The sequence below is a fragment of the Rhyacophila brunnea genome, unplaced genomic scaffold, assembly GCF_057557595.1.
Source record: "Rhyacophila brunnea isolate RB1 unplaced genomic scaffold, BYU_Rbru_1.0 scaffold_23, whole genome shotgun sequence".
Classification (NCBI taxonomy): domain Eukaryota; kingdom Metazoa; phylum Arthropoda; class Insecta; order Trichoptera; family Rhyacophilidae; genus Rhyacophila; species Rhyacophila brunnea.
Genome location: NW_028232893.1, coordinates 16663010 through 16675673, shown reverse-complemented (window position 1 = coordinate 16675673; position 12664 = coordinate 16663010). Strand labels below are relative to the sequence as shown.

Here is a 12664-nt window from a genome sequence, read left to right as displayed (position 1 = left end):
TATAATTACATCTAGATATTGAATAAATTATACGGATTTAATTACATTAGCTGTTTATATCACGATTATAATACAAAATAAATATACAGCATTTTGATTAAAAAAAGGTATACGGAGGAGGTGTGTATGTTTTTTTTCGTTTTCTCGCTGATGACGACGCGATATTATTTTTGATGTGATAATTAATAATTGAATCGCTTAGTTTCAAATCTCTCAAAAACGGTTTTTGAATATTTATTTTTATATATATATTTTTATGATGGCCGAAGATTGAGCTTTAAAAAACGTCAAAAACTGTCAATACGTATGATCAAAAATTAGGGTAAAATTCAAAACCCAGTAAAATGGTCTGGTATGCTTTTCAAATACCGCTAAAATGGATAAGCCAATTGCAGTGGCGTGAATTCAGTGTCTACAGGTTTGAGTCCCGTTGAACGTATTATTTAAAAAACATAATTTTATATTGATAATTTTAGTTACTTTGACTATTTTTTGAATAAATACAACCACATTAATTTTTTCTTCAATAAAAATAACAACGATATGCCTTTGACGATTTATTCATGCATTGTTATAATTTTTTTCAAATACAGTAAGTCCTCGACTTACGTGATTAATTCATTCCGAAGATATTCGTGTAAATCGAAAAATCGCGTAAGTCGAATAAAACCTAAAAACATGCAATTTTTTAAAATAATATGAGTAAGTTTCAAAGGATAAGTGAAAATAAAATGAACCTACATACAATCATTTAAGAAAACATTATTAATTGATGAAATGGTTAAAATTGTGCAATCCCCAGCAGCATCTCCACCAAGTAAAAGGGTTAGCCTATCTTCAGACACCTTAAAACCTGGCATAGATTTTTCTGGCAGGGATATTATTATATGACTGATTAGGTGTTTTTTTTCCAATAAGCCCAGTTTCGTCCACATTAAAAATTTGTTGTGGCAGGTAATCTTAATTGTTATGATTTCTGCTTAGACGCTTGATAAAATTCATAGCTTCCTCTGTATCTGCATACCTCGGCAGCCCCACCTGTTACTTTGATGTTGTGTAGTTTATTACGGCTTTTAAATTTTTGAAACCCTCCATGGCTTGCAGTGAATGTATTAGTATCAACACTATCATAATTTCTACTCTTTTTGTCTTCAAAACGACTTTAGCCTTTTTCTGTATGAGTATAAGCAGTATAAGTCGTATTGGAATTTATTTTTGCTGCATATCTTCCTTTTTCTGCCTATCTATTCTTTTCTATGGTATGGAAGTATGGACGCTAAACCAAGAGATGTCACGGAGACTTGAAGCTTTCGAGATGTGGCTGTATAGATGCATCCTCAAAATTCCTTGGACTGACCGGGTGACAAATGTTGAAGTTCTCAATCGAATGGGGAAGGACCGAGAAGTTCTACGTAGTATCAAAACCAGGAAACTACAGTACCTCGGCCACATTATAAGAAGACAAAAGTACGGCATTCCCCAACTTGTCATTCAGAAAAGATCAATGGGAAGCATATCAGAGGACGGCGCCGCATTTCATGGCTTAAGAACCTCCGTGATTGGTACGAGTGCAGCTCCATTGAACTGTTCCGGGTAGCAGGCGACAAAGATAAGATTGCTTTGATGGTGGCCGACCTCCGCTAGGGGATGGCCCAATAAGAAAAAGCATGTCTTCCTTCCATTTAACCAATCTCCATTTCTTCTATTAATATTCCTCTTTTCTTGGTAATTATCGTAGATTACATTATTTACTACTATTTTTTTAACATGATCTATATGCATATAACATAATCTTCTATGTAAGCACAAGCACAGATAAACAAACTGCAGCAAAAAAAGCATATTTTAAAAAATCGCAAAAAAGTACGAATTCCCGTAAGTCGAGGACTTACTATATGATTTTTTCTAGTGGGTATATTCAATATAAGAAATGTTACATTATCAAAATCTTATGAATTATTCAATGAATAAAATAAATGGTTTATTAAAATCATCTGTTGACAGAACTTTCATTGTGTGGACGTCCATTTATTATCTTCTTAGGATCAAACATTGTAAAAAAATCTCTAAATATACGCCGAATTATTATTAACACAGCACTTTTTAATTTAAAATGAATACATGGATAATATGTGTAAAATAACTAATAAACATTGATACACAGTTACGTTAAAGAAATGCTATGCTAAAAACTGTATCTGTAATGAAATAATATAACTAGGTGTCCGTCAAAGTGTATCGACCAACCAGTTTTTATTGGCCTAAAAAAGAGATATTAAAAAAATTGAACCAAGTACAGTTGTATCATCGTTGATTATAATTGCGGGGCTGAATACTCAAGCGATATAAGTGGCATGCGTGTAAAAAATAGTTGAGCACATTTAATTATTATCACGCCGATTCATTTGAATAACCGTCAATTATTATGCATAATTTGTGTAATTTTGGTCCCTATAATTCATATTAAGCGTTTCCTACATATTCTTATTAATAAAATTGCTACCTGGAATAAAATTTTGCAGTAACATCAGCTATATAATATAATAGTAGCTCATATTATTTAGATTCTAGTTATATCAAAATTAATAAATCGCCATATCTATACATCAGTTGGAGCATGTCGACACCAAACGGCACCTCCAAAGATACTTTTGTTACTTTTCAGTCTTCTTGCGTCATTCCAGGATACCCCAAACTCTTTATAAATAGTATTTCTCAGCCTATCAGGACACCAGAATCCGGTTGGCTTAAAGAATAGGCAAGCTAGGTTGTAATTTTCTTCAGGTGTCCGCAGCACGTGGCCGAGCCAGATACAACGTCACTCTCTGTATCACTCTGAGTATTGAGATACTGTTTATTCCGCTCTCTTATTTTAAATGTATACCAAAACAAATATTTATTCTCGAAGCTTAGTATACGATTGCTCTGAGCTTTCATACGTCAGAATGCAAACGTCAAATAGGCGGCATTTGGTTTTAAGTGAGTTTTGTCCCAGATACTTGGCATTGAGTTGATTATAGCGCCAACCTTCTCATTCAGATGGCGAGTTTTCATTTCAAAGCATAAAAAATAGTTTACCATATTATATTCGACGTATATGCAATAACTAGCTCTACTATCGAACTATCGAAGTTTACAGTTTTACGTCCTGACTATAGTAGGACTTTGTAAGTGTTTTTTGTCACACAATTTTTGTCTGCTAAAATCATTACAATATTTTATTCTTTCGTAATAAACTGATAATTAATGATGATATCAATGGAAAATTATCTTTATCAGCATTGTAATAAGGGTCAATTTCAAAACTGCATTATTTTGTATGCGTCAATCGAATTATTAAAATAAAAGGAAACAATAAAATACATTTTGGTATATATTATTACTTTACATAATATATTGCAACAAATGTGTTTTATTAGCTTTCTATAACCTCTTATAGAGAAAAAACCCATTTTTATTCAGATACTGTAATATGGATTGGTATATCCTGTAGATATACCGATGTCATCTTTTTAGATACTTTGTCTCCAATGAAAATATCACAAAAAATTATAACCTAAAAATACTATTGTTAATAGATAAAAGTCAAAATATAAAGTCAATAATAAAAATAAAGTAAAAGTAAATAATATATATTTTAAATATACGAAGGCGTATTACAATAATATTATAAATTGTTTTTAACTGCTTACTTATATTTAACGTTAATTTATTTAAATTAGTCATTATAACAAATGCGCACTTAATATTATGTGCAGTTATATCTATTACCTTCTCATCATCTCAGCTTATGATTCGAAAAAAATCACTACAAGTAATAATTTACATACAGTACCGTAAGTAAGAATGTACCACTTTTTGGACAGAGTTCATTCAACTTTCTAAAAGACTTGCTTAGTATGTCTTGTGAAGAATAGTTTTCACTATGTTGCTCTACATAATATTAAGTTTCATTGAACCTATTAGGGCCACGCGATTTTGTGAATAAATAAAAAATACACAAATTGTTATACTATGTTATATTATAATATCACAGATGTATACCTATACTATGTTATATTATAATGACAGAATGAAATGCTAGCCTCAAATGACAATCAACCAGGGCGCAAAACAAGATTATTTCCTTCTCATCTCTTCTGGGTCGTGCACTCATGGCTGAGGATCGTGACCACATTTGAATTTCGCCATCCTTTAAGCGACCAAGACTTTCCATCCTTCTCGATCTTCCGCTTCTCTCAGGGAAGAATGGATGGTGCCCCCAGTCAGCTCTTTCACTTGGTCGCTCCAGCGCGCAGACGCTCTTCCTCTGCTTTGCCTTCCTTGAATTCTTTCCTAATGATAATCATAACTTTTTGAATAGGTTACATTTTTAATTATTTAATTGTCAATTCTATAAGAATATCTGTGCTTTTATAATTATAATGTTTGTTGCCATCGGTAATTAAATATTTTTTTTTAAATTTCAGTCATATTTGTATATTCTGTTAGGTATATTATGACGCAGTCTAAACAAATAAATAATAAACATGCATTTATTTTACCATCCTTTCTGTATTTCTTTTTAATTATTTCTAAAAATAGGTTGTTTTCGTTTTTATTTTCATTAAAATTTTGTTTATAGCTTACTTCTGCTTTTAAATTGGCAATTTTGAATCCCTTATTTTTTTTATAAAGGACTTCATTTTGTAATCTAAATACCAAATTATTGAAACCTTGTTAATTTCCGGTATGGTGCCATAAAACAAAATAATAGGTAATAAAAAAAATTAGGTATAACCTTAGAATTTAGGTAAGTATATTTTTTAAATTAAAATTATGTGTAATTCAAAGTACCTATTCACAATACAATATTGTTATTCATTTGATTTTTATCATTTCACAACTTGCGAATTCCTTATTAATATCATAACTATTTAATCATTTATTATTTTTATTATAATAGTATAATAATTCCGTAATAGGTAATATTTTTAAAATTCGTTTATTGCACATAGATAAGGATTCAAATATATATATTAATAATATGTTTTGATATTATAAGTCGTAATTTTTTTTATTAATACCGAAAAAAATTACGAATATTTTTAATAAATAGAAAACAGTAGCGTAACTACATTCTACAAGACACCATAGTACCCGGTGTCCAGGGGGTCACATTTAAAATAAAATTATATAAAGTATAATTATTATTAAGTATGTCCAGGATATTTAAACATGCATTGACGTAGACTCGAATAAACTATTCTATTTATAGAGATAATAATACACTCAAAACGCTAGAAGAAATCTATATAAATGTGGCCACGTATTCAATTCAATTTTTTTTTTTTTTTAATATATTGTAGACATTACAAATTATAAGTTTAAGAAGTTCACAACATGACATTTAGAAACAAAGTTATATAAATATAACAGTATTACATAAAAAAGAGATAGATCAGTAGATAAATTAGATTAGAGGTACAAGGAACTACACCGGATGAGTTAAGCAGACCCTATTTTAAGAATTTATAAAACAGCGTCCACCTAAATTCATTCTCACGTAGGTGGAATATATCAACGCCCGAAGCAATTTCATTGAACATAGTTATCGCCCTCCCAATTGGCATTAGCAGTGGCAGGTTGGTTCTGCACCTTGGGAGAATAAATAACTGATGGTCTCTATTTCTAAGATAGTCATCTGGGACACACAGGTCAACACTACCCAGAATGGGAGAGTTCTCATTTATACCTCGTATAAGTCGAAAAAAAATACGTAGTTAAATAAAAATTTCTTCTAAATTGCAGACTGCAGTATGTAAGCATGCCTAAGAGAAAGTCAGTTGGATAAAGCCACGGATAGTATCCATGCAACCTCAAGTAAAGGAGTATATTTTACACGGTATAAATGAAAACTCTACTATTCTTGTATTTTTGACATGTGTGTCTATCTATAGACTATCTTAGAAATTCGGAACATCAGTTGTTTGTTTAATGTGTAGAACTAACCTGCTGTTGGTAATCAATATTTGGCCACGTATTTTTTTCGACTAATACGTGGTGTGAATGAGAACTCTGCCATTCTTGGTAATATTGACTTGTGTGTCCCTGATAACTATCTTAGAAATTGAGAGCATCAGTTGTTTATTCTCCCGAGGAGCAGAACAAACCTGCCATTGGTGATGCCAATTGGGAGGGCAATAACTCTGTTCAACCAAATTGCTTCGGATGTTGATATATTCCATCTACGTGAGAATGAGTATAGGTGGATGTTATTTTATAAATTCTTAAAATAGGGTCTGCTTAACTTATCCGGTGTACTTTCTTGTACCTATATACTTTACACATTTATACTGTAGAATAACTTAATATTGCATAATTACAGTATTACATAATACTGTTTTAATAATATTTCTTTATTTCTAAATGTCATGTTGTGAACGTCTTAAACTTATAATTTGGAATGTCCACAATATGTAAAATAAATTAAAATTTAAATTGAATTGAATGGATGCAACTAGGATGGCAATAACGGTGTCAAACCAAATCGTTTAAAATATTAATATATCCCATTTACGTGAAAGTGAGTTTAGGTGAATGTTGTTTGTATAAAAGCTGCTACTGAGACCTTACGCTAAGAAAATTAGAGATAATGAACATTGCAATACTTTGAAAAAGAAATACAATTCACTATGAAAATAGATTTAATCATGTTATTGGTATTTTCGTAATATTATATAAACAGGTAGGCAAAATCATATTGCGCAAAAGCAGTACATTATATTTTTGTGATGATTACTACAATATTTATGGTAATTGCATTATCATATGCCAAAGGTCAGCAAAGCGGTACTCACAGGCATCCAATTATAGCACCCGACACATTTTCAAACTCCTCCAATTCCATTAACATTTCCTTTAGGATGCCAATAAATTCTGTACAAAAATGACAATATTAGAGTAGATGAAAGGGAAATGCATATTATGGCAACATGACTTAGGTTATTAATAATTCATCATCATTATTTGCTTTTCTATAAAATCTCTAAAATTATTAGAAAGGCATATCAACACTACGAGTTTTTCTTACAGCCCACAAGTCAAAATACCAACTATTTTAATTTAACTCATTACTTTCATAATATCTTTTTCTTACGATCGAGTAATCTATGTCTCTCTTTGTCTCATATACTTTTAGATCTAATAATATATCATTGTTTCATATTTATATAAGTAGAATATTGAATCGCTGTCCTAATGGAAATGATTGGGTCTCACGACTAGGGAATCCAATCCCGATCCAAAATTCTGATCCCGGGATTACAATTTGACAATCCCGGGATTGACATTTTTTTCTACTGTTAATATAAAATTTTTATATTTACAAATAACATTAATAAAATCGGTCAAAAATAAAGCTAGTATAATTTATACTATTTAATATATTCATTGTAAATATTGAATACGCTCAATCTTGGAAATACACAAGTTTAATGGAGTAAATAATATTGTAATATAAATAATAATTTGAATTTAATATGAGATTGCTGTTTCTGATAGTAAAGACTTAATGAATGGGTTAGCGAGATTTAAAATAGTAAAGCAAATCATGGCGTACTTATGGCCTTTCGGCTTCATAAATCTAATTAGTCAGCCAAATATGAAACTGCCGTAAAACGTATGAGATCATGGTGAAATTACTTTGTTAATAGTGCGAAGCATTGTTTTTACCAAACTTTTTCATTTTTATTAATTTATGTGAAAAAAATAAAATGAATCGGCAACTTGCACATGGGTATAAATCAAACTTCATTCAAACTCAGTTTAGTTCTAATGTAGCTATATGTTATTAAAAGTATTTTTTTTTTTGTTATATTTTCGTTTTTATTTAATTTTCCATTAAAATTAATAAAAAAATCAATATTGAAAGTTTCGGGATTATGTTTATCAATCCCGGGATTCGTTGGTATCGAAAATAGCTCGGGATCCCGGGATTGGAATCCCTACTCACGACTGTACTCGGGTAACCATTCCTCAATTACTTAGGTTACCATACGAAACTGAAAATAATACACTAGGTAAAATGAAAATGCTTCTTTGGTAACATAATAAAATAAGGTTTCATCATTAATATTTACCATTTATTTTATCTATAAAATATTTTAAAAATCAAAACTCAATTAAAATCGTACGAGATTTTTTATACATTCTTACAACAGCCAACAAGACATAATCTTTGTCTCACCTCTTACTTTCATATCTCTTTCTCATAATTGAGTATGTCTCTCTTTGTCACATATAGTATTAGATGTGACTATTAGAATGAGATGTGCATTTATAATTTATGATTAGGAAATTAAATTTGACGGACATCTATCAATAATTATAATAAGATTAATATACTGGATTATACTATCGTTTTTGAAATAAATATCATTTTAATTAAATGCAATATTGATAATTCTATATTAACTGAAAAATTTGCAGTTTAATGAACTGAGTAACCTAAGGTGACATATTACAGTAACGGTAGTGACATTCTAATTCTTATAAAAAGTTACAGTAAATTTATTCAATGACTGTACAGTAAAACATTCGCTTGCGGCATAATTTTATTCGGTAGGTGAGTTTTTAGATTTAAAAATAAAAGTTTTTGCCCTGGACTATTTATTGTCAAAACATATTCTATAATTTAAAACAGTTCCAAAAAATACTTTTTTATGATTTGAGACGGTCAAGGCAGAATTTTATTTAATGTTCCGTTACTGATAGACAATATTGAACAATAAATGAACGGATGTAAAATATTAAGACCTCAGCTGAGCCATGGTCTAAAAAGATCGTGACTAGGCGATGCGCGGATTACCGGTCACGGGTGCAAATGACGCAAACCGAACGAAATATAATTTGTCATAAAAGTTCAACATGCGTCCTTTTTATGTTATGTTTATTAATATATTCGTAATAATAATAGTATATTCATTGGCATGTTTTCTTTTTTAAGTACATACGTCAAGTTTTTTTGTCATCTTTGCAAGATTTAAGAATATTTTCATCCGACACGATGACAAAACGAATCGACGTGTAAACACTTCGACTATCGCTCTCCGTATGGCAACGCGGCCGTAATTTCGTTCCATATACAGTTGAAAATTATTTGCCGGTTCACTTATGTACGCTCTTAAGCATAACTATATATCTAAGTAAATGCTTAAAGTAATTATCAATTAGTGTGTTCCCTGCTTCTTATGCTAAGAGTAATAAATTTAAAGCTCTTGGCCATTATTTTAATACAATACAATAATTGTGCCACGAAATTTTAATATAATTGACTAGTATTAAATAATTATCTGTCTAAGAATTATTTATATGTTCACAGATTTAAATTTAATTGAATTTAAAATGTAACCGTGACAGTCATAATAAATTTTATTGGACACATAATTTAATACTTATCCTAATTATTTTTAAGTAATAAATAATCAATATAGTAGCGTAGTGTAGTAGTGGAAAACCTTTTAATTTCATTTTAAAAACTACATTTAAATAACACGTTAATTATATCTAATGGCCAACAGCCCCAAACGCGCCAGTCGCGGTGTTAGCACTAAATGAGTTTTTGTTTATTGACTTATTTTTTCTGATATCCGGGCATGGGTGTATAGTACTATGACCGTCTGCTGGCCCAACTTGTGTTTATTAAGTTAGAACAATTTTGTATGTATTACATAATTGCAAAATTTGGCAGGTATAACATACTATGAAACTTAAAAGGTCATAATATGATAGATCGAGCAAAATCCATCACGCGATCGATATGATTGTACACATCATTGAAAAGTTGTAAATTTTTTCTCGCTTTTTAAGTAGGTATTATTTTAAGACCGGAAACTTTTAGTCCAAAAAACAATGAAATATGGTTATATTCAGCCAAACATTATTATGACGTATGCAATACTAGAATCCGTATATTCATTTCTTTATCTGATGATCGGAATGGAAATTTTTTAAAGTTTCAGTCAGCATATTGTATTATTTATTTCAGCAAATTACCTTCTAGGATATCGCCTGTATTAAAATAAAGTACAAGTAATACGAGAAAATTTTTAAATAAATGTACTTAACGTATTATAATTGACTAATATGTTTGGTTCCAGGTTGTAAAATCTTGAATCCAAGATGATGACTAAGATTCAACATGAACTGATGAGGACCAACGATGACAATCTTTACGTCAACATAGAATACCATGATAAGACACTTACTATGGTGCAGGAAAGTGTTCAAAGGATAAAGGATTGGTACAAGTATCAGCCACATCTGCCAGCAGTCGATCTTGGTAAGTAATAATATATTATATTGTAAGCATATCTTTGAAGCGTCTTCGTGCATGTTTTAACTGAGAAAACGGATATGATATAAAGTCGATTTGGTGTTAAAATAATTACTAATTAAATAGAATACGTAGCACACGTACTAAAAATTTTATTTTGAATATGTATTATTAACCATGTGGCGAGTCGGGACGAGAGGTCGGCCACTGTCAAGGCGATTTTATCTTTGTCGTCTGCTACCCGGAACAGTTCAGTGGAGCTGCACTCGTACCAATCACTGAGGTTCTTAAGCCATGAAATGCGCTCTGCTACGCTTCCCATTGATCTTTCCTTGAATGACAAGTTGGGGAATGCCGTACTTTTGTCCTCTCATAATGTGGCCGAGGTACAGTAGTTTCGTGGTTTTGATACTACGTAGAACTTCTCGGTCCTTCCCCATTCGATTGAGAACTTCAACATTTATCACCCGGTCAGTCCAAGGAATTTTGAGGATGCATCCTATATAGCCACATCTCGAAAGCTTTAAGTCTCCGTGACATCTCTTGGTTTCCTTGAATGACAAGTTGGGAAAAATTTCTTTAATTAACTCAATAATTAATACCAAATTATTATATTATATTATGCATTTAACGGTTATATCTATTTTATATTTTTAATTTGAACGAAAACCATCGAAAGGTTTCTGTCTCTCCTGTACAATTTGATTTGTGTGGATTACGTCCTTGTTCTTTTCTATATAGTCGATATATTTAACGTTTATTTTTGATATTACTGCAAAATTGTCTACCCGATTTAATATTATAATTTAATTTCATTTTATATTATTTAAAATGGACACATCAAATTATGTTATTCTAGACTTTGGTCATTTGAGATTTCAGCTTTCGGGATTTTGGCCATTCGAGATTACAACCCTAACTCCATTGATTACTTGAAAAAACACAAGTGCAAAAACATTTTATTTATCTCAATAAGCACTTCATAATACACAATATAAACTATTTGAAAGCAATAATTATTGCAATTGATTAATTAATAAATACAAAAATTACAAACGATGATTTGCGTTTTGTGTATCGCCATCAATCATATGTATACAACGCATGAGTACTGTCAGTTACTAAGTGGTGAATTAATATAAAAAAACTTCTTGTAGCTATATTATATACATATAACTTGTTTATTTTTTTAGCCATATACAATTTTTGTATTATATTGGACCTTTTGAAGAATATTCGCAAGGCACAAGATTGTGGTTTGTCCTGATTGTTTATCACGTGGTGTCTTATATATTAAGGTAGTGGCATTACACTGTGTACCGCGGCGATCTTTTCTTAAAAACTGTCAATAGCTTGCGATGCTCCCATGGAAGAAAAAAAATAAAACATTCTAGTGCAGTGGTCGGCAAACCGTGGCTTGCGAGCCAAATACGGATCTTCCACAATTGCCCTCTGCCTTAAATGACCTACCGACCTATATTATTCGTCGAGAAAAATTGGCGCATAACAAGACGCTTTACAACTAAACACGCTATGTCACATCATTTAGCACTAAATATCATATCGGTGATGCAAGGAAGAAAACAGTTGAGGAACTTAAGAAAAGTCAAGAAAAATCAAGTTCTGTATTTAATTACTAAAGACAATCTTCCAACAATGGTATTATTACAAGTTTTGTGGTTAGTAAAGAGATTTATAAGAGAGGAAATCAAGAGTAAATTGAGAAGTCGTCTTATTGATGAGAACTTGGAATTGTGCTTAAAATTAAAAACAACAACATGCAAACCTGACTTCCCAAACTATCCAAGGAGATGCAAGACCACTTTTCACATTGCGAGCTTGTCAGTCATTGTCATGATTTATTTTATGGATACCATACTTACAATTAATTTTTTTTCAAGAAATAAGATCATTATTACGTATGATATCAAGTTAATAAACATTGCACCCACATATTATATAATTTAAGATTAAGAAATTTGGCTCTCAAAAGAAATCTCAATCATTGTACTGTAGATATTTGGCTCTGTTGACAAATAAGTTTGCCGACCACTGCTCGAGTGCAAGAAACACATTAACATCACATATTGTATATAAACATATACATCTAACAGGCCGTGAGGTTTAATGATAGTAGTGTATTGAAAAAGTAGTGTAGTTAGTAGTAGAAGTGAAACGATCACAATCACCTAGGTTTGAGAAAATTACATAAATATATTATTGTGACATCATCAGGATTGAATCCGTAGTCCCCGGATGAAAGGCCACTCATCATTTCAGTTGAGCGCACGTAAGCGCATGGTAAAAATAATATGCTCGCTATGTCATTTTACTTGGTATTTAAAATAT

General features: G+C 30.9%; 1 protein-coding gene across 1 annotated transcript in view; it reads left to right on the top strand.

Annotated features, from left to right (window-relative positions):
• Positions 1-12664, top strand: part of LOC147069593 (alpha-tocopherol transfer protein-like) — a 44776-nt gene that overhangs the window by 16076 nt on the left and 16036 nt on the right. Inside the window, exon 2 of the mRNA XM_085950170.1 lies at positions 10140-10321. Within this exon, the coding sequence (XP_085806296.1) occupies positions 10162-10321 (160 nt within the window). The 5' untranslated portion in view covers positions 10140-10161. The remainder of the gene's footprint in view (positions 1-10139; positions 10322-12664) is intronic.